The 26413-nt window shown below is 33.8% G+C and overlaps 4 protein-coding genes across 4 annotated transcripts; 2 read left to right on the forward strand and 2 right to left on the reverse strand.

Annotated features, from left to right (window-relative positions):
• The first annotated feature begins 378 nt into the window (after window positions 1–378).
• Window positions 379–3920, forward strand: LOC132740293 (uncharacterized). The gene is made up of 3 exons (XM_060728172.1): window positions 379–467; window positions 1735–3119; window positions 3737–3920. The coding sequence occupies exons 1-3, from the start codon at window positions 413–415 to the stop codon at window positions 3815–3817; spliced, it is 1521 nt and encodes a 506-aa protein (XP_060584155.1). The 5' UTR covers window positions 379–412; the 3' UTR covers window positions 3818–3920.
• Window positions 3921–12098: 8178 nt separating this feature from the next.
• LOC132740291 (uncharacterized) lies at window positions 12099–15766 on the forward strand. Its single transcript, XM_060728170.1, has 3 exons — window positions 12099–12244; window positions 14050–15407; window positions 15671–15766. The coding sequence occupies exons 1-3, from the start codon at window positions 12190–12192 to the stop codon at window positions 15719–15721; spliced, it is 1464 nt and encodes a 487-aa protein (XP_060584153.1). The 5' UTR covers window positions 12099–12189; the 3' UTR covers window positions 15722–15766.
• A 1748-nt stretch (window positions 15767–17514) lies between these two features.
• On the reverse strand, window positions 17515–20922 carry LOC132740295 (multidrug resistance-associated protein 1-like). The gene is made up of 5 exons (XM_060728174.1): window positions 20896–20922; window positions 19354–19520; window positions 18659–18773; window positions 18249–18373; window positions 17515–17941 (listed from the first exon to the last, which is right to left on the reverse strand). Exons 1-5 carry the CDS (start codon window positions 20920–20922, stop codon window positions 17830–17832), a joined length of 546 nt encoding a protein of 181 aa, XP_060584157.1. The 3' UTR covers window positions 17515–17829.
• A 432-nt stretch (window positions 20923–21354) lies between these two features.
• On the reverse strand, window positions 21355–25591 carry LOC132740292 (multidrug resistance-associated protein 1-like). Its single transcript, XM_060728171.1, has 3 exons — window positions 25454–25591; window positions 22067–22233; window positions 21355–21502 (listed from the first exon to the last, which is right to left on the reverse strand). The coding sequence occupies exons 1-3, from the start codon at window positions 25589–25591 to the stop codon at window positions 21355–21357; spliced, it is 453 nt and encodes a 150-aa protein (XP_060584154.1).
• Between the last annotated feature and the right edge of the window lie 822 nt (window positions 25592–26413).

Consider the following 26413-nt stretch of genomic DNA (forward strand, 5'->3'; position numbering starts at 1 on the left):
CATTTCAAATAAATCTACATTTTCAATACTCGCAATAGGCGAGTCATCAAACCACATATAAACTCCACATAAATATATATCAGTCATTGTCTTAAAAAACTCACTGTCCAGTTTCATCCATATAATTGTGTCACAATGGTTTCTTACAATAGTTACTCCATTTTTAATATTGTTTTTTACATATATAACAATTCCACCGCTGTTTCTTTTAGCCCTTTTATGTTTAAATTTTCTATAAAAATTAAAGCATGTATAACCATTAATTTCAATATTAGAATTTTCATCAGTCCAGGATTCAGTAAGAATACATATATCATTTTCCGAAATTTTAGAAATAAAGTCTTTATTTTTTAATTTAGCGTCACTTAAACCATTGCAATTTAAAGTTAATAAGAGACCAAATACCTACAAAATGGAAGAAATCTCGGCATATGACAACCGACCTGTAGCGATTAGCACATTTAAAGGTAGATTTTCTATTATAATTTGAATTATCTTTAATTATGATTATCAAAAAGAGAAACTCTATGAGATTTTTACTTCTTCGTTTTTAATTGTTTTTTTTTTTTTTTTGGGGGGGGGGGGGTAATAATCATTTAAAGTTCTACTGATATGGAAAAGTACTTGAAGGGATTCTATTGCGATAGTCCATACACTAATTTGAGGGGAGCGGTGGCCTAGTGGTTAAGGTGTCTGCCTCTCAACCCAGAGATCATGGGTTCGAGCCCTACTCGGGTCACGACCATGTTTCGCCATATGACACCAGTACTGGTTGGTTTCAGGAAGCGGACTCGAAAGTGATTAATATAAGTTGCAAGAACTTGTTTCGCAATCGAGCTTAAATAGATATGTTTAAACCATTAATTTGAAATTGCCATATAATTACCGAAATCATGAGAGAGATTTTTTATGAAATTAGCACTAAAATTAAAGAGTATAATGCGACACAGTATCTAATAAAATATCTTTAATATAAAATTGATAATAAGATCTATGAACAGTAAAATTATGTTGTTTCAATAATCGAATTGTCGATGATTCTTGAATGATTTGTCACATAATTTCATGAACTATTTTTTTTTCAATAATCTTAAATTGTACGTTAATAGAATAAAAAGGCACAAAACAAAACCAAATATTTTGCTGCTATTTTAAGTAGGGGTTTTAATTTTTAGCAACGATTAAATGGTATGTGCCATTCAGAAAGTACATTTTATTTTCTTTCATGTACAAAAAATATCTTAAAATCTTTCATATTCAAGTACGCACGCTTGATTTATGGCTATGCACTCTTATTCGGTCCGCATTCATTCGTGGGTATATATCATGGGCCCTCTGATACAATCTGCGTTCATTCCAATAGGTATATTTAGAAACACTGCTGGCGTTCATTATTGGATATTGATAATAATTGTGGCATAATTTATACATTCGGTGCTCATTTCTTTGTATATATCAAAACATATACAGCCCGCGTTCATTCATTGATATATATTGAAATCACTAATACATTGTTTCTCTTTTACAGTCCACCTTCAATTTCATACAATTCTATGCTTTATCTGAAAGAATCAATTCCCATATCAGTCTGTATATTTAACTGCATATAACTTTAAGAAGTACTTCTCTGTTTAGGGAAACACCGGAAACATCTATAATTCGTGTTAAATCGATAAATATACGCCAATCTATATTTGACTTTATTTTACAAATTCTTTAATTTTGTTGTTACAGATATCCTCATTAGTCCAAACAATGATGACGTCATCATTCCAATCAGTACGACGTTCGACAAAGCCGTATTACACATTGGTATAGGAAACGGATGTGGAATATTTATAGAGAAGTTTGGTGTGAAGGATGGTAAGGAGTTGAAAACTTCAGTGAAATATGCCACCAGAAAGTTCACAGACGCTCGTCAGCAGAGGAAAAACAAAGGTAAAGACCTAAAAGCAAGTGAAAGTGAAGATATTGAGAAGATTGTAGATGAAAGTGGGGAAAAGTTTATGAGAGACATTCCAAGTATGAAAGAGATTAGTAGACTGATGGCTAAGCTATTCAACCATCTTTTGGTTCAGGCACCAACGGAAAACAAAAGTGGTATTGATACAATACCAGACACTAAACCTCTGAAAGAAAGCAAATCTGTAGATATCGAAAGAGACATTGGAGCCGCTGATGAAAGTATTCAATCAATAACTGGGACAGTTTTATCATCTGACATTAAGAGAGACGTACAGGGAAAACCAAGACATGAAAAAGAAATTGCCGAAAATACGACATCAGGTTTTGATTATCAAACCTTGGTTGAGCCAAATATGAACATCCATTTGTACAAGCCTAATGAAACACGTTTTGAAGCAGAGAGGACAACTTCATTTGAAGCCATTGATAGAGCGTATCAAGAGGAAATGTTACAAATTGCAATTGATAAAGAGGCAGGTGTCTATACACCAAATTTCATTTGGCCATCGACAGAAAATGGATCAGGATTTCCACTTGCAGATGATATGCATGTATATCTGGATGAAATATTTGTAATCTCAAAACGAGTCTGTCAAATGTTTGATGAACATGTGTCAGCAACTACAGAGAAGAACAGAAAAGACAAACAACAAGAGGATGTATCCGAAAGCGGTCCGACGAGTGCAGTTGTATATATAAATAAAGATTACACAGTAGCAGAGAGAAATTTGATTGGAGACGTTCTATACAAAGACAAAAGTGATCCAATTTCATCTCATACAATTGCAGCCGATAAGGACAGTGATACTGTCGACCCGGATACGTTTGATGACATTCTAAATATAGAGTCAGATGGTTCAAAGAGTATTGATGTAGATGCAGTTGACGATATGTCAGACAGTGACACACTAGATGGTATCACAGATATAGAATCAGATGATGAAGTCGTAGAAATTATAGAATCAGATGACGATATTGTAGACATCGAAGAAATATCCCTCCAAGAAGTTCACGATGAAGTCGACTTAACAGCAGCTAGGGATGACATTGATGATACATATATTACAAACAACGATGTGATTGACGATGATGACGACCTGTTTGGTATCATGGGCATCTTCAGAAAGAGTGATCTACACTTCGACTTACACAACGTAAGTACTTAATGCACTAATGATTGATGTCTTTTGCAGCTGATTTGATACACGAACAAAACGTTTCACGAATACTAATTTTATTGTTATCTAGAGCTATTGATTGATTTATTCATTTATTGATTCATTCATTCATTCATTCATTCCGTTTCGTTCCGTTTCATTTATTTATTTGTTTATTCACCAATTCATTCATACATTCATACATTCATTCATTAATTCATTCATTCATCCAGTCAGTCAGTCAGTCAGTCAGTCATTCATTTATTTATTTATTCACCAATCCATTAATTTATTCATTCATTCCGTTTCGATTTATTTATTCATTTATTTATTCATTCATGCGCCAATTCATTCATTCAGTCAATCATTTTTATTTATTTTTCTATTTATATATTCATCTATTTATTCATTCATTCATTCATTCATTCATTGACTCACTCACTCACTCACTCACTCACTCACTCACTCACTCACTCACTCACTCACTCACTCACTCACTCAATCAATCAATCAATCAATCAATCACCAATTCATTCATTCATTCATTCATTCATTCATTCATTTCATTTCATTTCATTCATTCATTCATTTATTTATTTAACTATCTATTTCAGATGCCAGAATCAGCCGAGCACTGTGACCAGAAGAAAGACTTTGGATATAAATTCTTTTCATTTTCGACATTCTTCAAATAATACAAAAAAGACTGGAAATTTGATTTCAACTTTGTTATTTTTATTAAGCCATAGATTGTATCTAAATCAGTCACACTCTTACCTAAATAACTAAATAACCTATATATGTATAGCTCTTTACAGTTTTGGAATGAAAATAATTCATTAAAATGGATTCTAAAACGGAAGTTTTAACCTTTTCTAGAAGGACCTTTCCGGTTTTTCGTAGCGGAACATTTAGCCACACCTTTTCCATTCATTGCTAGGTCAACTGCTCAAAACAGTATCACAAACATAAACACGTGTTCTTTTGTGCAAACCTGGTCAACCAGTGACTATTTATTATCTCAGTGTAGCAACTGGATAAAAAGTTAGCCAATTTACATAAAACTGTAAACACTGGAAAGGTCCATTCAGTTATAGCTTCAAACACAACAGACAACTTAAGGTATGCATTACCTCCACTTTGAAGAGTATTCAAATAGGCTAGAAGTACTGTCAACTGCATTGAAACTGAAAGGCGAGGATTCAGACCCAAGAAACCTCCCAAAATAAATGGTCTCTTCCATTTTAAAGGCTACTAGTGCTAAATAGTTTTTTAATGTAAATAACTGTTAGCCTCCCTACCCCTAAAGAAAATAGTTGGTATCTTCCTTGTAGTCTACATACAGAGATCCTATAATGGAGTTTCTGACTGACAATTTATCTTTACAAGCATTCGGATTTAAGTTCAAACTGCGGTGGTCAACAGGAAATTGACAGTGTCCCCTTGATAGGAATCGAACCTAAGACACTTGATCAGTGCTTTATTGACTTTGTAACAAAAACATTCGACTTGAGTTTGAGCTACGCTTGTATTGCGCGATCACACAAAATGGCACTGATATATGAAAAAGATTGGATTAATTAATTTCCCATCCATCAAATTTGTTGCCAATTTTGTGAACGATTCAAAACAAATACCGTCAATAGACGTTTTATTGATCAGTGGTTCTACTGAAGAATGAGGATAAATTATGGTATATACTTAAACCAGTCTCATTTAGTATAAAATATTATCTGAATTTGATATAACTGATTCAATGTTATTTTATATTTTCTATAATTCATAACATTTTAATGTTTCATTAAGTTAGAGTAATAGAATTTAGTGTTTTATCAATTTCTTTTACCTCCCTTTTATAATAACCATTGATTATACTTCATTGGGACGTCTGGAAGCATTCCCTTAGGTGCGTTTAGGCGTATATTTAGTCAAAAAATTTGTTTAGGGAATTGTAAAGACATTGCAAGCCGTCACATTTTCGTTATAAATGTTCCATTTGATGTAGGTCTAGTTATTTTGTGTTATTTTCACTCGCTCACTCCGTTTTTCCAGAATAAATATTCTAAATGAGAAAGTGACACAAAATTGAAAAGCGTTGCAACGCTTTTCACTTAAATCGGGCTAAAAATAGAACAAACAATACACTTTTCAATTTATTCCTGAATATATTTCTTAATTACATTTTGCATATATATTTCTTTTTTTAAGTGTCTAAGCAAATTTATGTAAGAAATTCAAATTATATGTTTTCAGGCTTTTGGGCCACAGTGGAATTCCTTTAACACACACAATCACTATTCTTTTAAATTCATCTGTACTTTTAATTTCCAGTGATGTTCTTATATAACATATTACGTAACGGTAAAGTTTTATTTGGCATTACTCAAAATGTTTAGCAGGCAGTAACTTGAAACTTTATAGATAAAAAAACACATATTTTCTAAGAACCATAACTCCATTTGCAATATTGCATAATTTTGGAGGTAATACCTTTTGTATTTTTTTTAATTTAATTTTCGTTAAGAGCATAACTTGGAGGTATTAACTTGCAGCTTTATAGAAGGACAGAGGCAAAAATAGAAGTGAACATTTATTAACCATAAATTTTTGTATAAAGTATATATGTGTTTTTTCTTTAGTGCTTCCGTTTTGATTTTTTTTTCGTTGATTTTTCCGTTATGTGTACATGTACGTCTGCGTATGGTTGTGTATGTCATTAAGAGAATTTTTATGTTCAGTTCCGTTCTTTTCATGTCCATTTCCGTAGTCTATCCTTTATATGCGTATATGCATATTGCGATAAGTCACCTTGTATGTCCGATTCCGTTTTGTATGTTACGTTGTTAGAACGTCCGTCTGTCCATGTATGTGTATTTCTGTTTAGTCTGTCCAAGTATGTGTATTTCTGTTAAGCCTGTCCATGTACGTGTATTTCTGTTAAGCCTGTCTATGTACGTGTATTTCTGTGTAGCATGTCCATGTATATGTATTTCTGTGAATTTCCGTTTAGCCTGTCCATGTACGTGTATTTCTGTTAAGCCTGTCTATGTACGTGTATTTCTGTGTAGCATGTCCATGTGTGTGTATTTCTGTGAATTTCCGTTAAGCCTGTCCATGTACGTGTATTTCTGTTAAGCCTGTCCATGTATATGTATTTCTGTGTAGCATGTCCATGTATATGTATTTTTGTGAATTTCCGTTAAGCCTGTCCATGTACGTGCATTTCTGTTTAGCCTGTCTATGTACGTGTATTTCTGTGTAGCATGTCCATGTATATGTATTTCTGTGTAGCCTGTCCATGTATATGTATTTCTGTGAATTTCCGTTAAGCCTGTCCATGTACGTGTATTTCTGTTAAGCCTGTCTATGTACGTGTATTTCTGTGTAGCCTGTTCATGTATATGTATTTCTGTGTAGCCTGTCCATGTATATGTATTTCTGTGAATTTCCGTTAAGCCTGTCCATGTACGTGTATTTCTGTTAAGCCTGTCTATGTACGTGTACTTCTGTGTAGCCTGTCCATGTACGTGTATTTTTGTGTAGCCTGTCCATGTACGTGTATTTCTGTGTAGCCTGTTTATGTATGTGTATTTTTGTGTAGCCTGTCCATGTACGTGTATTTCTGTGTCGCCGTTTCATGTATGTGTATTTCTGTGTAGCCTGTCCATGTACGTGTATTTCTTTTTAGCCTGTCCATGTGTGTGTATTTCTGTTAAGCCTGTCCATGTAAGTGTGTTTCTGTGTAGCCTGTCCATGTACGTGTATTTCTATGTAGCCTGTCCATTTATGTGTATTTCTGTGTAGCCTGCCCATGTACGTGTATTTCTGTGTAGCCTGTCCATGTACGTGTGTTTCTGTGTAGCCTGTCCATGTACGTGTTTTTTCTGTTAAGCCTGTCCATGTGTGTGTATTTCTGTGTAGCCTGTCCATGTATGTGTGTTTCTGTGTAGCCTGTTCATGTATGTGTATTTCTGTGTAGCCTGTCCATGTACGTGTATTTCTGTGTAGCCTGTCCATGTACGTGTATTTCTGTTAAGCCTGTCCATGTGTGTGTATTTCTGTGTAGCCTGTCCATGTATGTGTGTTTCTGTGTAGCCTGTTCATGTATGTGTATTTCTGTGTAGCCTGTCCATGTACGTGTATTTCTGTTAACTCTGTCCATGTGTGTGTGTTTCTGTGTAGCCTGTCCATGTATGTGTGTTTCTGTGTAGCCTGTTCATGTATGTGTATTTCTGTGTAGCCTGTCCATGTGTGTGTATTTTCTGTGTAGCCTGTCCATGTACGTGTATTTCTTTGTAGCCTGCCCATGTATGTGTATTTCTGTGTAGCCTGTCCATGTGTGTGTATTTCTGTGTAGCCGTTTCATGTATGTGTATTTCTGTGTAGCCTGTCCATGTATGTGTATTTCTGTGTAGCCTGTCCATGTACGTGTATTTCTGTGTAGCCTGTTCATGTATGTGTATTTCTTTTTAGCCTGTCCATGTGTGTGTATTTCTGTGTAGCCTGTTCATGTATGTGTATTTCTGTGTAGCCTGTCCATGTGTGTGTATTTCTGTGTAGCCGTTTCATGTATGTGTATTTCTGTGTAGCCTGTCCATGTATGTGTATTTCTGTGTAGCCTGTCCATGTACGTGTATTCTGTGTAGCCTGTTCATGTACGTGTATTTCTGTGTAGCCTGTTCATGTATGTGTATTTCTTTTTAGCCTGTCCATGTGTGTGTATTTCTGTGTAGGCTGTCCATGTACGTGTGTTTCTGTGTAGCCTGTCCTTGTACGTGTATTTCTGTGTAGCCTGTCCATGTACGTGTGTGTTTCTGTGTAGCCTGTCCATGTACGTGTATTTCTGTTAAGCCTGTCCATGTGTGTGTATTTCTGTGTAGCCTGTCCATGTACGTGTATTTCTGTGTAGCCGTTTCATGTATGTGTATTTCTGTGTAGCCTGTCCATGTACGTGTATTTCTTTTTAGCCTGTCCATGTGTGTGTTTTTCTGTGTAGCCTGTCCCTGTACGTGTGTTTCTGTATAGCCTGTCAATGTGTGTGTATTTCTGTGTAGCCTGTCCATGTACGTGTATTTCTGTGTAGCCTGTCCATGTACGTGTATTTCTGTGTAGCCTGTCCATGTACGTGTATTTCTGTGTAGCCTGTTCATGTATGTGTATTTCTGTGTAGCCTGTTCATGTATGTGTATTTCTGTGTAGCCTGTTCATGTATTTGTATTACTGTTAAGGTTGTCTTTGTATGTGTATGTTTGTTTAGCATAATATGGTGAATGTATTGGTTGTATGGTCTGTGTATTTACGTTACGAGTGTACATGTTTGTGTATTTCCGTTATTTCCATTAAGACTGTACATTTTATGTGCTGATAGGTCTGGCCATGTATGTGTGGTTCTGTATATAGCTTGTCTATGTGTGTACTTTAGTGTATATAGTATATCTACGTATGTGTATTTCTGTGTATAGTATGGCCATGTATGTGTATTACAGTTTTAGTCTTCCCATGTATAATCTGTCCACGTATGTGTTTTTCAGTATATGATATGTCCTTTATTCTTATTCCATCTGTCTCTAAAGCTGTATATTTAGTCTTTTTCGAGGTGTAGCGGGGGATTGAACTTGCGACCCCTTGTTTCGTAGCCAGTCAGTGTTACCACTGCACCACAACCTCCGCTCTGATTAACAACTATTTTGGAACTAATTGCCAATTCGTAGAGAACAGAGATTGATCACTCGATCATGAAAATACATGATAATGAACTAAACTTTTTGCGTACATTGATAGTTTATCGGACCAGTTATAATGCGTACAGTAAGAAATACAGAAATATTGTAGATATATGCGAAATAGATAATTAAAACATATAAGTGTATTTTGTTTTGCTATTTAGAGTCAACATGTTGCTATAACTAATCAAATATCTGTTCCATAATATCTGATTTTTTTTCTTTTTTTTTCCATTTTATAAGTATGTCAGATTACAGGTGGCATTTATAGTAGCAAATACATCAATAACTTTCTCCTAGCAATGAAATTGATTCTTTCATTTTGACCATCATATACAATTATATGTATAGGATATCGACCGAGTACGAGGGCTTTCTGTTTAGGAAAGACCTGGTCACGACTTTCATGTGACACCGAGAGCGCGTAGCGCTCGAGGTGTTTCATGAAATTCGTGACCAGGTCTTTCCTAAACAGAAAGATCGATGTACGAGGCCGATATCCAACTTACACACCGTCAAACTATTGGCTTGAGCAATGGCTGATCCGAAACATTTCATGTAATGCATATAAAGATAATTTTTTAACACAGCGCATAAACAGGTAAGCTTTTATCAATGTTCTGCTTTTATATAGTATATATTTTGCATTTAACTTTGTTTTTCAAAATAATAATAAAAAGGCTAAATGTGTAATTTGTCAATAAATAAGTAAATGGGTCTGTAATTGAATTTATGTAAAAGAATGAATAATTATGTTGAAAGTATTTCGTATCAGACATTTCAAATTCTAGGACATTTGCTCCCCCCGAACAGTTGCCCTCTCGGACGTTGCCCCCTGTTTTTTGCTTGTAACTTGTCAGAGGTCATCTCGTGTATATATTTAATGTACTTTATTTTTTTATTTATGGATGCTTATTTTTAAGTTTTCACAAATTTGCGCGAGAGTTTTTGTTAATTGAACCAAAATGGAATTTCGACAATAGGCAATGAATTTTAATTTTTGTAACAAACAATTCAACAATTAAATTTTTTTTAACATTTTTAATGGCAAATGTCCAACCCTTCCAAAGATATGGGGGAGGGGGGGGCAAATGTCCGCCACTGCAAAAAGGGAGCAAACTCCGAGGGGGCAACTGTCTGAGGGGCAAAAGTCCGATACCCAGCACACCATGAAAGACTTACATAATTATGTATATTGTTGCATGTGTAGTAATGTGTAAGATACATGATCCGAAATTATATTTTATATAGCAGATTATAAAGTGTTCTAGAATAAAAATGATGAAAATAAATTTTTAAACTAAATCACTTATAACTTTATATTAACATTTCTTTTTCAATATTGCTTTTAATAATATCTTAATCGTTTTTGTCGATATTTTAACTAATGGGAGATGCGTCCATTGTAGACCAATCCACTTTGAGTACTTGTATCTGCATGTCACTATAAGCAAGGTTTGGATTATATCTTTAACGTTCTTTGAACTCGAAGGTTTTCAGGGGAAATCAGTTTTGATTTTTCGCGGGTTGAATAGAAAGGTAGGATAAAGCCTAACTAAAAGAGGGGGTGGGGACGGGTTAACGGGGATTTAACAATCTGATTGATCCTGATGGTGGGAATGTAACCAGGGACTTTGCTATGAACTGTAGGTAGCTGCGGTTTCCTAGGCAAAGAGTATATCAAATGGACGTTATTTGAATCACAAATGAAACGGAAATATTTTTGTTATATTTTTTCGATATGGGGGTTTGGTACTATGAATTTTTTTATGGATTAGATGATTTAGAATCGTGATATGTATGCGGTGATAACTGTTAAAGTTTCATAGAAATGAACTTAAAGCACCCATTTTTGTTATATTGTGAAATTAATGGCAGAAGAAGCGCTTAGATTACTATTACTTTGAAAAATGACGCGATTAGAAAAAACTTTGATATGCTATCCATTTATTTCATTCAAAGATTTAATATAGAGATGTTGGAATAATTATAAACATTATCTTGTTTAAAAGAATGTATCCAGATTTTGTCAGACAGGAATATTATGACAATCATTTATTTACATTTTATTTTTAATTTTTGATTGCATTTCATGTTTTCTTTGTCTACGCATAGGCAGGTCTATTTTTTCACGTGTTTTTCATGACCGGGTCTGTCTGACTAGCACAGACCTGTGCACGTGCAAAAGATAGACCTCATAACGGAATTTCTTTTGTTAAAACAGGTCTATCCTAAAAATATAGACCTGTCACAAACAATAGAGGAGGTCATTCGGAACTGCCTCGGCTGTTATCTACAATATTAACCTCGGAAACAATACGGATTGAAAGTAGTTCTACCACGTGGTTTACTGATGTAAACAGAAACAGAGATAATGTAAAACGAATGTATATATTTGACATCTAATGTCTGTTCCGGTACTCTTATGCATTAAAATATGTCCGACAACAATTTGTTATTTAAATATGACATCTGATGTTCAATTTTAAATAAATCCGACCAAATGTCAACAGGTTGGTTTTGTGTACTTTCGGTTTCACAGCCATATTAGTAAATATATAAATAATGTATTGTTTGCTTTTGTACCTATGAATTCACTTATTTCAGGTGGACTTTTACTACATATATTGGAAATAAACGTGTCAACAACTCCCAGCATTAAATTACTATTTGTTTACATGTTTAGTTTCTTAGCGTAGGTTAGACCGGAATACCGCATCCGTTCTGTGTATTCATACTATTGTGTTCGAAGACTGACGGAAAGGGCCGAGTAGTTGCGATTGTAGAGGAGGTGTGTAACTTCGGTTCAGTAGGCACTATAATTATTCGAATAAAAATCACAACATACAACAAATATTTGAAGCAAACTGATTTTAACCCACATTATTCGTCACTTTCCTCCGCCATTATTCAATATCGCATGATTAGAAAAAGTATCGCATTGCTGTATGTTCGACCCTCTGTTCTATATCAATAATGATTTCCCCCTTCGATATGCATATACATGTAACTTAATTGAAAGGTCACATATTTGACTACAATATCTTTTCCGAAACGAATTCATCTTTTCTCAAACTTGGAACAATACTTTACAAGTAAAAATTCAATTTAAGTATTCAGCGTCAAAGTTAAAACATGTTTACTGATTCACCGTTTGACGAAATAACGTCTGTTGCGGAAAGACGTCATGACGTCCAATAATGCTGCAATATGATTGGACGGCGCATGTATTGATTGTGACGTAACAAACAGAACATAGTTACCGCAACTAAAAATGTCGCACTCTTACAGTGCAGACGAATAAATAGCTATTTAAAGTTAATAAGAGACAAAATACCTGGAAAATGGAAGAAATCTCGGCAAATGACAACCGACCTGTAGCGAATAGCACATTTAAAGGTAGATTCTCTATTATTATTTGAAATGTCGGTCATAATAATTATTGAAAAAGGAAATTCACTGTTAGCTTATTTTCGCATTTCGTTTCTCTTTTCGATGAGAAGTTTTAAAATTTTATTTATATGGTCATTAACGTCTGACAAGTTTGATCCTCTTTGTGATCGTTTAAGGAATTTGAAGCAGTAAGATAGTTGTACTTGTAGATGAACTTAAGATTTTCTGGTCGCCATAAAATGACAAATGCAAATTTGCTATATAATATGATAACTAAAATTATGAGAGTTTTTATGAAAATAAGTGAAATTAAAGAGGTTCATTATATCTTACAAATGAATATTTTTTCTCGTTCTAAGAAAGAGCAAACATGAGTTCAATAATGTTTAAATAACAGGTTTAAAGAAGAAATAAAGGCATGTTGGGACATTATGGACCTTTAAAGAACATACAAAATACTGTATCTAATGAAATGTTTTGATAATATGTTAATGAAAGGTAAAATTAGGTTGTTTTTCATAATATAAAGGTCGATTTTTTAATAAATTGTATGTGACATTGAATGTCTCTTGTTACTTAACGCACATGAATAATGAACGTAAACAGAATAAAATGGTCCACTACTTAAAATAATATGCTGCTATTTTAAGTCGGGGTTTGGTTAATCAGCAGTGCAATTTAGCAGTGATTTCGTGCCTGTGTCAATCGTTCACAAGGAAACATACAAACATATTTGTTTAAAGACGCATGTCACAGAAAAAATAACATTGGCCAAATTATTGAAATATTTGAAATAATATTAGCTTTGATAAATAAAAAAACAACAACAACAGACCACAAATTATCTCAAACACAGAAAAAACACAGATGAAATAGATATAGATTTAATCAGAGCTTAGACACACACATATATAATATATATCAAATGAACACTAAAGTGATGTCTGAATAAACAATGAAATATACTATGCAATCAGTCTAAAGGTAAGACAAATCATCAACTTGAACAGATATAATTATGACTAATTTCAGACCAATGAAAATATAGAATTAAATGAACACAGATCAAAAATCGCACATAACAGAAAATAACATAAAATAAAAGTCGAACTGACTTTAAATTAAACATAAATTAAACAAAAATAAGAAAGTCTTACTGACTTTACAAAAACAAGCAAACAAAAATAAAATGGGTTGGGAGGGAGAGGCGAAAAAAGATCTGTATCAACCAAAATGTGTCTAAGAACTGTAAAGACCGCGAAAAGATGACTGAATTTATAACAACGCGTAGGAATACAACTAAATCAGTGACCCGAAAAATACAAACACCTAAAGAATGACCCAACAGATTAACCAATAAAAATTTCTGTATTATATCGGTAATTAAAAGATTTTAGATAAATCGAAAATACTCTACATACTTTTTTGATATACAAAACAAAATAGGTATAAATTTGATTTCAAGTCATAAACGAAAATCAATTATTATCTTCTATCATGCAGATATTAGACTGATGTAGGTGTAAAGAAATATACATATATGTGTTCTTATATAGAAATTGTCTTAGTTATTATACTATTATACTATTATACTAAGATATTTAAATAATGTCCGAGGTGATGTACATGGTCAGACTGTAGACTATTTTTCCATGGAAAATAAGTTGAATTATTTGATAAATATCATAAATCAAATTATAATCCGTCGTCAATGTTAGTATTAAATCAAGGAAGTTTCCTAAATATTAAAATACGCAATCAATATTTGACTTTATTTTTCTACATTTTTAATGGTTTTTTTTTGGTTACAGATATCCTTATTAGTCCAAACAATGATGACGTCATCATTCCAATCAGTGCGACTTTTGACAAGGCTGTATTACACATTGGTATAGGAAACGGATGTGGTATATTTATAGAGAAGTTTGGTGTGAAGAATGGTAAGGAGTTGAAAACTTCGGTGCAATATGCCACCCGAAAGTTCACAGACGCTCGTAAGCAAAGAAAAAACAAAGGTAAAGACCTAAAAGCAAGCTCAAGTGAAGATATTGAGAAGATTGTAGATGAAAGTGGTGAAAGGTTTACGAGTGGCATTCCAAGTATGAAAGAGATTGATAGACAGATGGCTAAGCTATTGGACCATCTTTTGGTTCAGGAAACAACGGAAAACAAAAGTGGTATTGATACAATACCAGACACTAAACCTTTGAAAGAAAGCAAATCTGTAGATATCGAAAGCGACATTGGAGCCGCTGATAAAAGTATTCGATCAATAATTGGGACAGTTTTATCATCTGACATTAGGAGTGACGTACAGGGAAAACCTATGCATGATAAAGAAATTGCCTTGGAAGAAAAAACCTTGGTTGAGTCAGATATGAACAATCATTTGTACAAGCTTAATGAAACACGTTTTAATGCAGAGAGGACAACTTCATTTGAAGCCATTGATAAAGCTTATCAAGAGGAAATGTTACAGATTGCAATTGAAAAAGAGCCAGGTGTCTACAAACCAAACTGCATTCGGTCATCGACTGAAACTGGGTTTCCACTTACAGGCGATATGTATGTTTATATGGATGAAATATTTGTAACCTCGAAACGAGACTCTCAAATGATTGATGAATATGTATCAGCAACTACAAAGAAGACAAGAAAAGACAAACAGCAAGAGTATATATCCGAAAGCGGTACGACGAGTGAAATTGTAGTTATAGATAAAGATTACACAGACAGCAATGTGTTTGATGACGTTTTAGATAAAGGTCAAAGTGGTCCAAATTTAGATGATTCAATTGTAGATAGAGCACCAAACGACAGCGAGAATTTGGATGCTATCGTTCCGGATACGTTTGCTGTGGAGTCAGATCTTTCAATGAGTATAAATAAAGTAGCAGTTGATGAAATGTCAGACAGTGACACACTAGCTGGTATTTTAAATAGAGAATCCGGTACTGAAATTGTAGAAATTATAGAATCAGATGACGATATTGTAGACATAGATGCAATAGCTCTCCAAGATGATCAAGATGAAGTGGGCATAACAGCAGCTAGGAATGAAACTGATAATACTTATATTACAATCAACAATGTGGTTGACGATGATGATAATCTGTTTGGTATCATGGACATCTACATAAAGAGTGATCTACACTTTGACTTACATAACGTAAGTACTTTGCACACTAATGATTGATGTTGTATAACTGTAACTTTAAATGCATTTGAACGATTTTCCATTGACTAATTGATTTGATACACGAGCACAAAGAATCACTAATACTAATTTATTGTTATCAAGAGCTGGATTCATTCATTCATTCTTCATTCATTCATTCATTCAGTCATTTAGTCATTCTTTTATTTTTTAAATTTATTCATTCATTCATTTCATAACATTTCATTATTTATTTATTTATTTATTTATTTCAGATACAAGCATCAACCGAGCACTGTGGCCAGAAGAAAGACTTTGGATATTAATTCTTTTCATTTTCAACATTCTTTAAATAAAGATTAGGAACATAGGTTCAACTTTGTTATTTTTATTCAGCCATAGATTGTATCTAAATCTTACAAAAATAACTTGATATGTATAGCTCGATCTATATAGTTTTTGAATGTAAATAATAGATACACCACTCCCCCAACATACACCCTCAAGAAAATAAATAATTGTTGTAGCAGTGGTGTTGGTATTTTTCATTCCGGATCACGGCAGTTAGCCACATTGAATTTACCAGAGCACAGTTCAGCCACCGCATCGTTCCGGGGCAGGCTGTCAAGCAGTTTACCAGTACTAGTTGCCTTCACTTTCGCAAGGAACTAAAACTTCTGTACATACCAGAGCAGAGGTACCAGTGCGAATGACTGTAGAAATGAATGCACGATCAACAACAACGAAAGTGACCTGCGCCGTCCGGAAATCAAACGTGGTTCCCGATGATCTAACAATTGAGCTAACCGGACGGCTTTTTCAAGAAATTATTGGTCTCTTTTTATAGGCTAAATACATAATTGATTTAAAGGGATCCTATAATGGCGGTTTTGACTGACAATTTATCATTACTTGTACTCGGATATAAGGTCCCCTTCATGCCCTTTATGAGGAAGTATCACTGTAAATAGGAATTGAGCACAGGACACTTGATCAGTGCTTTCTTGACTTTGTAACACAAACATTCTGCACTGCGCTTTACAGTGGTATATAAGAAAGACTGATTTTATAAATTTCCCGTCCATCAAATTTGTTTCCAACTTTGTGAACGAGTCAAAAGAAATACCGTCAATAGACGTTTATTGATCGGTGGTTCTACTGAAGAATGATGATAAATTAGTGTATATAAACAATCTTAATAATGTAAATAAATCAGGCTTATTAAGTATAAATTTATCATCTGATTTTGATAAAAATAATTGAATGTTATTACATTTTTTCAACAATTTATATTGATTGAATGTTCTGTTAAGTAAAAGAACTATGGTTTATGTTTTTATGAATTTCTTTTACCTCCCTTTAATAATAACTAATTATACTGACATAAAATCCGCACTATATGAAATCCATCCATAATTAAGTTAAAATTAGACTTTTCGGCCACAGTGGATTTTATTTAACACACACAATCACTATTCTTTTAAATTCATCGTTCAATTTTTTTTGATGTTCTAATATAACATAGAGTTAAAAAGAACTTTGTCGGTAAAATTTTATTGGGCATAACTCAAAACGTTAAGCAGACATTAACTTGATACGTTATTGTTTGTTTGTTTGTTTGTTTCATTTTACGCCTTTTCCCAACAGTTTTTCGGTCATATAGGCGGGTAATTTTCTAACCATCGTTCCTGGAGAGTTACACCAGTACTAGACTACCTTCCTCCGTGATACGTTATACACTGCAAACTGGATCAAAGCGCTGAAAGCACCGAACGCATCGGCTCAGCTTAAAGCTCATTAACCCCCAGAAATAGAACGTTTTTTTCTCATTTAAATAAGTTGCTCTGTATTGTGTTTTCTCTCTCTTAATTGTACATCACGTGACATTAATTAGTTTGTTATAACGATATACTTGTAACTGAACAAGTTATGAAAATTATACATTATTCTCTGTACAAAAGCTATCCAGCTAGCTTAGGGATTGTCGTTTGCTCTAGTCAGGTGCCATTTCGTGACTGAATAATGCACGGACGGTCACCGGCTTTAATGTCACTATATGACTATTTTGGTGTCGGTGTGACTTAAAACAAAAACAATACAAAACAAAAACATTGTGAGATATAATTTCTGCATTTAAATTTTTATTCTTAAATTAACGTTCATTTGTAAGTTTCACATATTAGATATAATTTATATAAACATCAAGATTATCCAATGAAAAGCGACGTTACAAACGTGCAAAATAAAAGATAGAATAGGCCTATATTCAACAATATAGCGTGGAATATTCGTATCTCGTTTTAAAATAATAAAGTAAACGTTGGATGTGTCATCTTGAATAAAATAATCAATAACTGCCTGAGAATAATGACAACTGTAAGCTTCTTGTTTCTGGTACATTACGTCACACATTTCCAGATCGACACGTATGACGTCACACAATGCTGGCGTCTTTCGCCATTCCATAGAATATGCTTTCCGTGTTATCTAACAAGAATGCGGGTGTATCGAACTCCGCCAGTTTACCTTTGTCCAGGACCATTATCCTTGAAATATTACAAATATAAATACATTACTACGATTATAAGTTAATATTGTCATTACACATGTATATTACATTTAAATAAATAGCTCTATACATTTAGGAAAACATTCATTTTGTATAGATTGAGCAAAAGATTCATAAAGTTTGTTTTTTCTATCGAAAATTCAACAGTGTATCTTTATAATACTTCAAAATTAATATTTACAAATTTGGCAAGCGGGGAGCAATAGAGAAACTGATTTTGAACGAAATAACATATCGTACTCAATGTTTGTTAAATATTAGTTGTATATAATAAACTTGTTCACCTGTCATAATCCATTACTGTATTAAGTCTATGAGCAACTGCTAATATTGTACACTCACTGAATTGTTTACGGATGGTATCTGAATTATACAAAAATGATAAATTTGGATAATAAAACAGAAGAAATAAAAAAAATTATACTGCTGTTACTTCGTACAGTTACTTCCCTTTGTTTGGTTAACGATCGTCTTATAGCGTGACAGGACAGCTTCCCGGCTACCCCCAAGAAGTCGGGGCACAAACAATGTTTTTTTCTGCTTACAAGTTAACTTATATGGTAAGATTAGGACCAATGCCATTGCAGAAGGATACTTTTATTTCTAATACAACAACTCTAATATTGATTTATGTATGCTATTTGGTATCTATTAATATACCTCAATGGACAATTATTTTTTGAAATCTTTTAACTTGAATAAGGTCATCTGTCTCCATATCAACAGCTGCAGTTGCTTCGTCTAGTATGAGAATCTTTGTTTTGTGTAATAGTGTTCGTGCTAAACAAACTAATTGTCTTTGTCCGACACTGAAATATGATCAAAAGTCAGAAAATGATGATGATGAACTTATATATAACTCATATAACTTTATAAATTAAAATGTGGGACAAGACCTAATGTGCCACTTCATGCATTATTTCAGGTACACTCTAGAATCAAAGTTGAACTATCGACCTTCATAACCATATATCTCCCCTAGGCCTTTTAATAAACGAGTCTAAAGTCTCGGAATTCAAACCGTCAGCAAAGAGGGAGGCGTAATTTCAAGTTAGTAACCTGAATCACTAGTTCTTAAAATTCTAATCGTTTATTAAATAGTGTTGAGCGTTTAACCATTTTTGTTTGTTGCTTTTCCCATTGGTGTCAGACCCAATTTTGAGAAACCACAGATATAAAACCCTAAGCCCTTCGGCCAGATGACTGCTACTTGTTTTATAAGGGGCAATATCTGTACCAATGCACTGCTAAATATCTCTTTTTCTTTTGTTCTGCAACTGTTTTCATTGGAAAATAAACTATAAAAATCACAAAATCCGGCTTTGGGCTACTAAATTATTTCCTGTGCTCTGTAGGGATATTTGGACTTTACAGATTACCTAAAGGTACCTTAAATTCTGTCCGGATTCGCCGCATTCAAACTCTAGCCTCGCCTCCTGGCCCATGACAAACTCCTTGAGGTGCGCACACTCGATGGCAAACCAGATACTCTCATCGTTATAGTGGTTGAATGGATCTAAATTGTTCCTTAACGATCCGGAAAATAGCACAGGGTCCTAAATATATCAAAATACTAAACGATCGTTATATGACAAAGCCAAACTATATTTTCTTGGTTTCCTGCATAACTGATTAAAGAACGTAAGTGTCGCAGGAGGGACTTTACTCCCGATTTTATAATTTTTCCACTATAGGACAAATTGATTTTCCTTTGTTAATACGTTAGCTGCAAATGACCTAGAAACGGCATCTATCATAATAATTTAAATGGATAACTAGAAATGTGTCCATAGGACACGGGTGCCCCCACACTCCACTCTTCTGTCAATCTTATGACTCTAGGTCAAATATTTTGGACTACATGTGCCAAAAGTTGAAAACTAAAAATCTTAATAAAGGGCAAGAACAAATACTGAATAAATCACAAGCAAAACCCAAGGTGCATAAGTACACATGCCGACCAACATTCTTGTAAACTTTCAGGCCTACAAGTCAATTACTCTTTGAGCTATGCATGAACAAGTTGAAAATTGCAAATTTATACTACTGTAAGTCAAGGGCAATAACTCTAACAGAACTGAAAAAAAATCCACATACAAAGTCTCAGGTGCATAGCTTTATTGTGATGTTGATCATTATTCCTGTAAAGTTGGTTGATTCTAACTCAAGCACTCAAGGAACAAATAACACAACATAATGAAACGGTTTTTACTAAGTCAAGGGAAATAACTCTACAAATACTGAATAAATACACAAGCGAAACCAAGGTGCACAACTACATACGCTGAGCAACATTCCCGTAAGGTTTCATGACTCTAAGTCAAATCCTTTTTGAATTACATGCGACACAAGTTGAAAATTGCAAAATTTTACTAAGTCAAGGGCAATAACTCTAAAAATACTATATAAATTCACATGAAAATACCAATGTGCACTACCACACATGCTGATCAACATTCCTGTAAAGTTTCATGACTCTAGGTCAAATCCTTTTTGAGTTACATGCGACACAAGTTGAAAATTGCAAATTTTTACTAAATCAAGGGCAATAACTCTAAAAATACTATATAAATTCACATGAAAATACCAATGTGCACTACAACACATGCTGATCAACATTCCTGTAAAGTTTCATGACTCTAAGTCAAATCCTTTTTGAGTTACAGGCGACACAAGTTGAAAATTGCAAATTTTTACTAAGTCAAGGACAATAACTCTAAAATACTAAATAAATCCACACGAAAATACCCAGGTGCACAACTACACATGCTGATCAACATTCCTGTAAAGTTTCATGACTCTATGTCAAATCATTTTTGAGATCAAAGTTTTCTATATCTTTTTTATGGCAATCTTGGCCACAAAGTTATAAGGATATCTTTTGTTTTTTGTTTTGTTAAGAGCTAGTGAATATAATATTATACATTGTACCTTCAAATCAATGAACTTCTCCTTCATTTCTATGCAGGGCGATGATCTTTTTCCTTACGCAGATTGCGCATGTGCGAGAAAATACTGCACCGGCCGAAATTTTAATAGCAACGGTCTGCGTCGTATGAAGGTCTATAGAAAAGGCGGAACCAGCGTGCGCCCCCATCTTGCAAACATGATAAAATGTTGAAGATAATTATACTTCTATCCCAAAATCCAAATGAAAATATAATATTTAGGTCAGGTCCCCATATAGTGATCTGAATATAATATCTATACAGTGATATGATGGATATTTTAACAAAAAAAAAAGCTTCTGAGAAACCCTGCTGAGTTTTAGTTATATATACATGCATAAATATTGTTTCTTTGTTTTGTTTTTATTTTATTTACTTTTATTTCTAATACAACAACTCTAATATTGATTTATGTATGCTATTTGGTATCTATTAATATACCTCAATGGACAATTATTTTTTGAAATCTTTTACCTTGAATAAGGTCATCTGTCTCCATATCAACAGCTGCAGTTGCCTCATCTAGTATGAGAATCTTTGTTTTGTGTAATAGTGTTCGTGCTAAACAAACTAATTGTCTTTGTCCGACACTGAAATATGATCAAAAGTCAGATAATTACGATGATGAACTTATATATAACTCATATAACTTTATAAATTAAAATGTGGGACAAGACCTAATGTGCCACTTCATGCATTATTTCAGGTACACTCTAGAATCAAAGTTGAACTATCGACCTTCATAACCATATAGCTCCCCTAGGCCTTTTAATAAACGAGTCTAAAGTCTCGGAATTCAAACCGTCAGCAAAGAGGGAGGCGTAATTTCAAGTTAGTAACCTGAATCACTAGTTCTTAAAATTCTAATCGTTTATTAAATAGTGTTGAGCGTTTAACCATTTTTGTTTGTTGCTTTTCCCATTGGTGTCAGACCCAATTTTGAGAAACCACAGATATAAAACCCTAAGCCCTTCGGCCAGATGACTGCTACTTGTATCATAAGACCAATGCACTACTAAACAGCTCTTTTTCGGTTCTGCAATTGTAATCATTGGAAAATAAACTATAAAAATCACAAAATCCGGCATTGGGCTACTAAATTATTTCCTGTGCTCTGTAGGGATATTTGGACTTTACAGATTACCTAAAGGTACCTTAAAGTCTGTCCGGATTCGCCGCATTCAAACTCTAGCCTCGCCTCCTGGCCCATGACAAACTCCTTTAGATGAGCACACTCGATGGCAAACCAGATACTCTCATCGTTATAGTGGTTGAATGGATCTAAATTGTTCCTTAACGATCCGGAAAATAGCACAGGGTCCTAAATTTAACAAAATGCGAAACGATCGTTATATGACACAGTGAAACTAAACTTTCTTGTTTTCCTGAAACATCATTTGTCATTACTGATTAAAGAACGTAAGTGTCGGAGGAGGGACTTTACTCCCGATTTTATAATTTTTCCACTATAGGACAAATTGATTTTCCTTTGTTAATACGTTAGCTGCAAATGACCTAGAAACGGCATCTATCATAATAATTTAAATGGATAACTAGAAATGTGTCCATAGGACACGGGTGCCCCCACACTCCACTCTTCTGTCAATCTTATGACTCTAGGTCAAATATTTTGCACTACATGTGCCAAAAGTTGAAAACTAAAAATCTTAGTAAAGGGCAAGAACAAATACTGAATAAATCACAAGCAAAACCCAAGGTGCATAAGTACACATGCCGACCAACATTCTTGTAAACTTTCAGGCCTACAAGTCAATTACTCTTTGAGCTATGCATGAACAAGTTGAAAATTGCAAATTTATACTACTGTAAGTCAAGGGCAATAACTCTAACAAAACTGAAAAAAAAATCCACATACAAAGTCTCAGGTGCATAGCTTTATTGTGATGTTGATCATTATTCCTGTAAAATTGGTTGATTCTAACTCAAGCACTCAAGGAACAAATAACACAACATAATGAAACGGTTTTTACTAAGTCAAGGGAAATAACTCTACAAATACTGAATAAATACACAAGCGAAACCCAAGGTGCACAACTACATACGCTGAGCAACATTCCCGTAAGGTTTCATGACTCTAAGTCAAATCCTTTTTGAATTACATGCGACACAAGTTGAAAATTGCAAAATTTTACTAAGTCAAGGGCAATAACTCTAAAAATACTATATAAATTCACATGAAAATACCAATGTGCACTACCACACATGCTGATCAACATTCCTGTAAAGTTTCATGACTCTAGGTCAAATCCTTTTTGAGTTACATGCGACACAAGTTGAAAATTGCAAATTTTTACTAAATCAAGGGCAATAACTCTAAAAATACTATATAAATTCACATGAAAATACCAATGTGCACTACAACACATGCTGATCAACATTCCTGTAAAGTTTCATGACTCTATGTCAAATCCTTTTTGAGTTACATGCGACACAAGTTGAAAATTGCAAAATTTTACTAAGTCAAGGGCAATAACTCTAAAAATACTGGATAAATACACAAGCGAAACCCAAGGTGCACAACTACATATGCTGATCAACATTCCTGTAAAGTTTCATGACTCTACGTCAAATCATTTTTGAGATCAAAGTTTTCTATATCTTTTTTATGGCAATCTTGGCCACAAAGTTACAAGGATATCTTTTGTTTTTTGTTTTGTTAAGAGCTAGTGAATATAATATTATACATTGTATCTTCAAATCAATGAACTTCTCCTTCATTTCTATGCAGGGCGATGATCTTTTTCCTTACGCAGATTGCGCATCTGCGAGAAAATACTGCACCCGGCCGAAATTTTAATAGCAACGGTCTGCGTCGTATGAAGGTCTATAGAAAAGGCTGAACCAGCGTGCGCCCCCATCTTGCAAACATGATAAAATTTTGAAGATAATTATACTTCTATCCCAAAATCCAAATGAAAATATAATATTTAGGTCAGGTCCCCATATAGTGATCTGAATATAATATCTATACAGTGATATGATGGATATTTTAACAAAAAAAAGCTTCTGAGAAACCCTGCTGAGTTTTAGTTATATATACTAGTACATGCATAAATATTGTTTCTTTGTTTTGTTTAGTTTAAAACTTAGCTCACATGTCGCCGGACAAGAAAGATGATTTTGGCTAAATTCGGGTGTTACTAACTTAAAGCAACACCAGGAGTCAAAGCCACATCTTATGCTGGAGCTAAGAAATGGACAGATTAGTAATACAAACCCATTTAGTCGCTCTTACGACCACGGAGAAATAAACGGCGGCTGTAATTCTAATACCTCAAATCTTATCTAGAGGCAACCCCTCAGCCACAGGGAATGTTACCAGTATTACCAGTCAAAAGCCTGGTTCCCGGCTTGTACAGTATAGTATCATTGTGTAAGCAATAACGACTAACTGACCAGAACGTTCAAGTTATTGTTGTAATAACCATTGGCCTATCCTTTTTGTTAAGCTTTTTATAATGATACATGTGAAATGTGCAGTGTATTTTATATGTATATGTAATAGAAAGAGCACCGAAACACGAGGCTATCTGATTTGTACGAGGGGGCGTAGCCCCCGAGTATTAATCAGATTGCCGAGTGTTTTGGTGTTCTTTCTCTTTTGTATCATAGTCAAACATAAAAGCACGTTCCCTGTTGTCACAATATGAAACCCAGGCAAAAATGAACCAATGAACGAACATCTGAATATGACATTTCTGTCGCTTTTCTTTTCTCTGCCGTCACAATATGTAAACCCCAGCAAAAATGAGCCAATCAATGGGCAGGCTCTGAAGTGCGGGTAAACTAATACCCGCACTCCAGTTAACGCACTGTGCATGTATATGTATACGATTTAACCCTGACACATTTTCAACAGAAAGGTCTCCAAACTATGATACAAGATCCAATAAAGTATTATCTATTTAAATTTAAGATAGTTATGCATTGTTGACTTTAGATCAACAAAATTCCAGAGCCTTTGAAACGTTTTTAGCAGGCTAAACGGAAGCAGGATAACGGTTTACATACTCTAGTAAAAGTGCTTCAAATTTCTCGAAAGCATTTGGTGATGATTTCATATTATTTAATCGTGTGAGAGTCGGCTTATTTAAAAAAATATATAGTTTAAAATTGTTATACATAGCTGATTATTGTTAAGGAATCACCTAAATATCCCCCGTGTCTTCGGATTTTTATCAGTATGACATTTGGACTTTCACACGTACATTTAATGCCATATGAAGTGAAAACATTTAACAAGTCATTTGACTACAGATAACTTGTCCATCTGAACTCTGTAAGCTATTCAGTCAGCTTACTAGTTGGCTCTGCTCATGAACGGGCACCTGCTTTTTTACTCCACCAGTAAAGCTGTTCTACAATGTAGGTGCGGTTTGCACTATGTGATATAATCTCCTTTCAACCCTTCTTATCACATGATCGGTCATATGTAGTATTGATTGAAGCGATATCGATAACATCATGATTTATGGTAAATTACTTTTATTACAATCCTCGCGTTCCTCTAACTAAAATACTCTGTATTTCGGTAACATTTTGAACATAGGAGCCCCGTGTCCTTGTACTTTACGAGCTTGTAATTGTTTCTGCAAGAATGAAATAATTTTGGTATGTTTTGATTCTTGTCTGACTCCATGTTGCATGGCTCGTGACATTAATAGTTAAAGAAACGCCGGATGCGAGTACACTAGTACTTAAAATTTTACGATAAGTCCTGAGTTGCCATGTCTTAAAGTACGTCCAGAATTTTTATCATCAATTTTTCTAATAGTCTCCCCTGGTTACCATTTCAAGAGTCAGTCCTTCTATAAAAATATGCTTAAAATGAGATACTTAAAATCTCAGAAAATTTAATTTAATCATGTTCATGTAACCTAAGTTATTTCATACATGTATATAAGACTTATTTATACTCGTATATAAGACTTATTTATACTCGTATATAAGACTTATTTATACTCGTATATAAGACTTATTTATACTCGTATATTAGACTTATTTATACTCGTATATTAGACTTATTTATACTCGTATATAAGACTTATTTATACTCGTATATAAGACTTATTTATACTCGTATGTAAGACTTATTATACTCGTATACTAGTATAAGACTTATTCATACTCGTATATAAGACTTATTTATACTCGTATATAAGACTTATTTATACTCGTATATAAGACTTATTTATACTCGTATATAAGACTTATTTATACTCGTATATAAGACTTATTTATACGCGTATATTAGACTTATTTATACTCGTATATTAGACTTATTTATACTCGTATATTTGACTTATTTATACTCGTATGGTAGACTTATTTATACTCGTATATTAGACTTATTTATACTCGTATATAAGACTTATTTATACGCGTATATTAGACTTATTTATACTCGTATATTTGACTTATTTATACTCGTATGGTAGACTTATTTATACTCGTATATTAGACTTATTTATACTCGTATG

The sequence above is a fragment of the Ruditapes philippinarum genome, unplaced genomic scaffold (genome assembly GCF_026571515.1).
Source record: "Ruditapes philippinarum isolate M1 unplaced genomic scaffold, ASM2657151v2 ctg3279_1_1_1_1, whole genome shotgun sequence".
Taxonomy (NCBI): domain Eukaryota; kingdom Metazoa; phylum Mollusca; class Bivalvia; order Venerida; family Veneridae; genus Ruditapes; species Ruditapes philippinarum.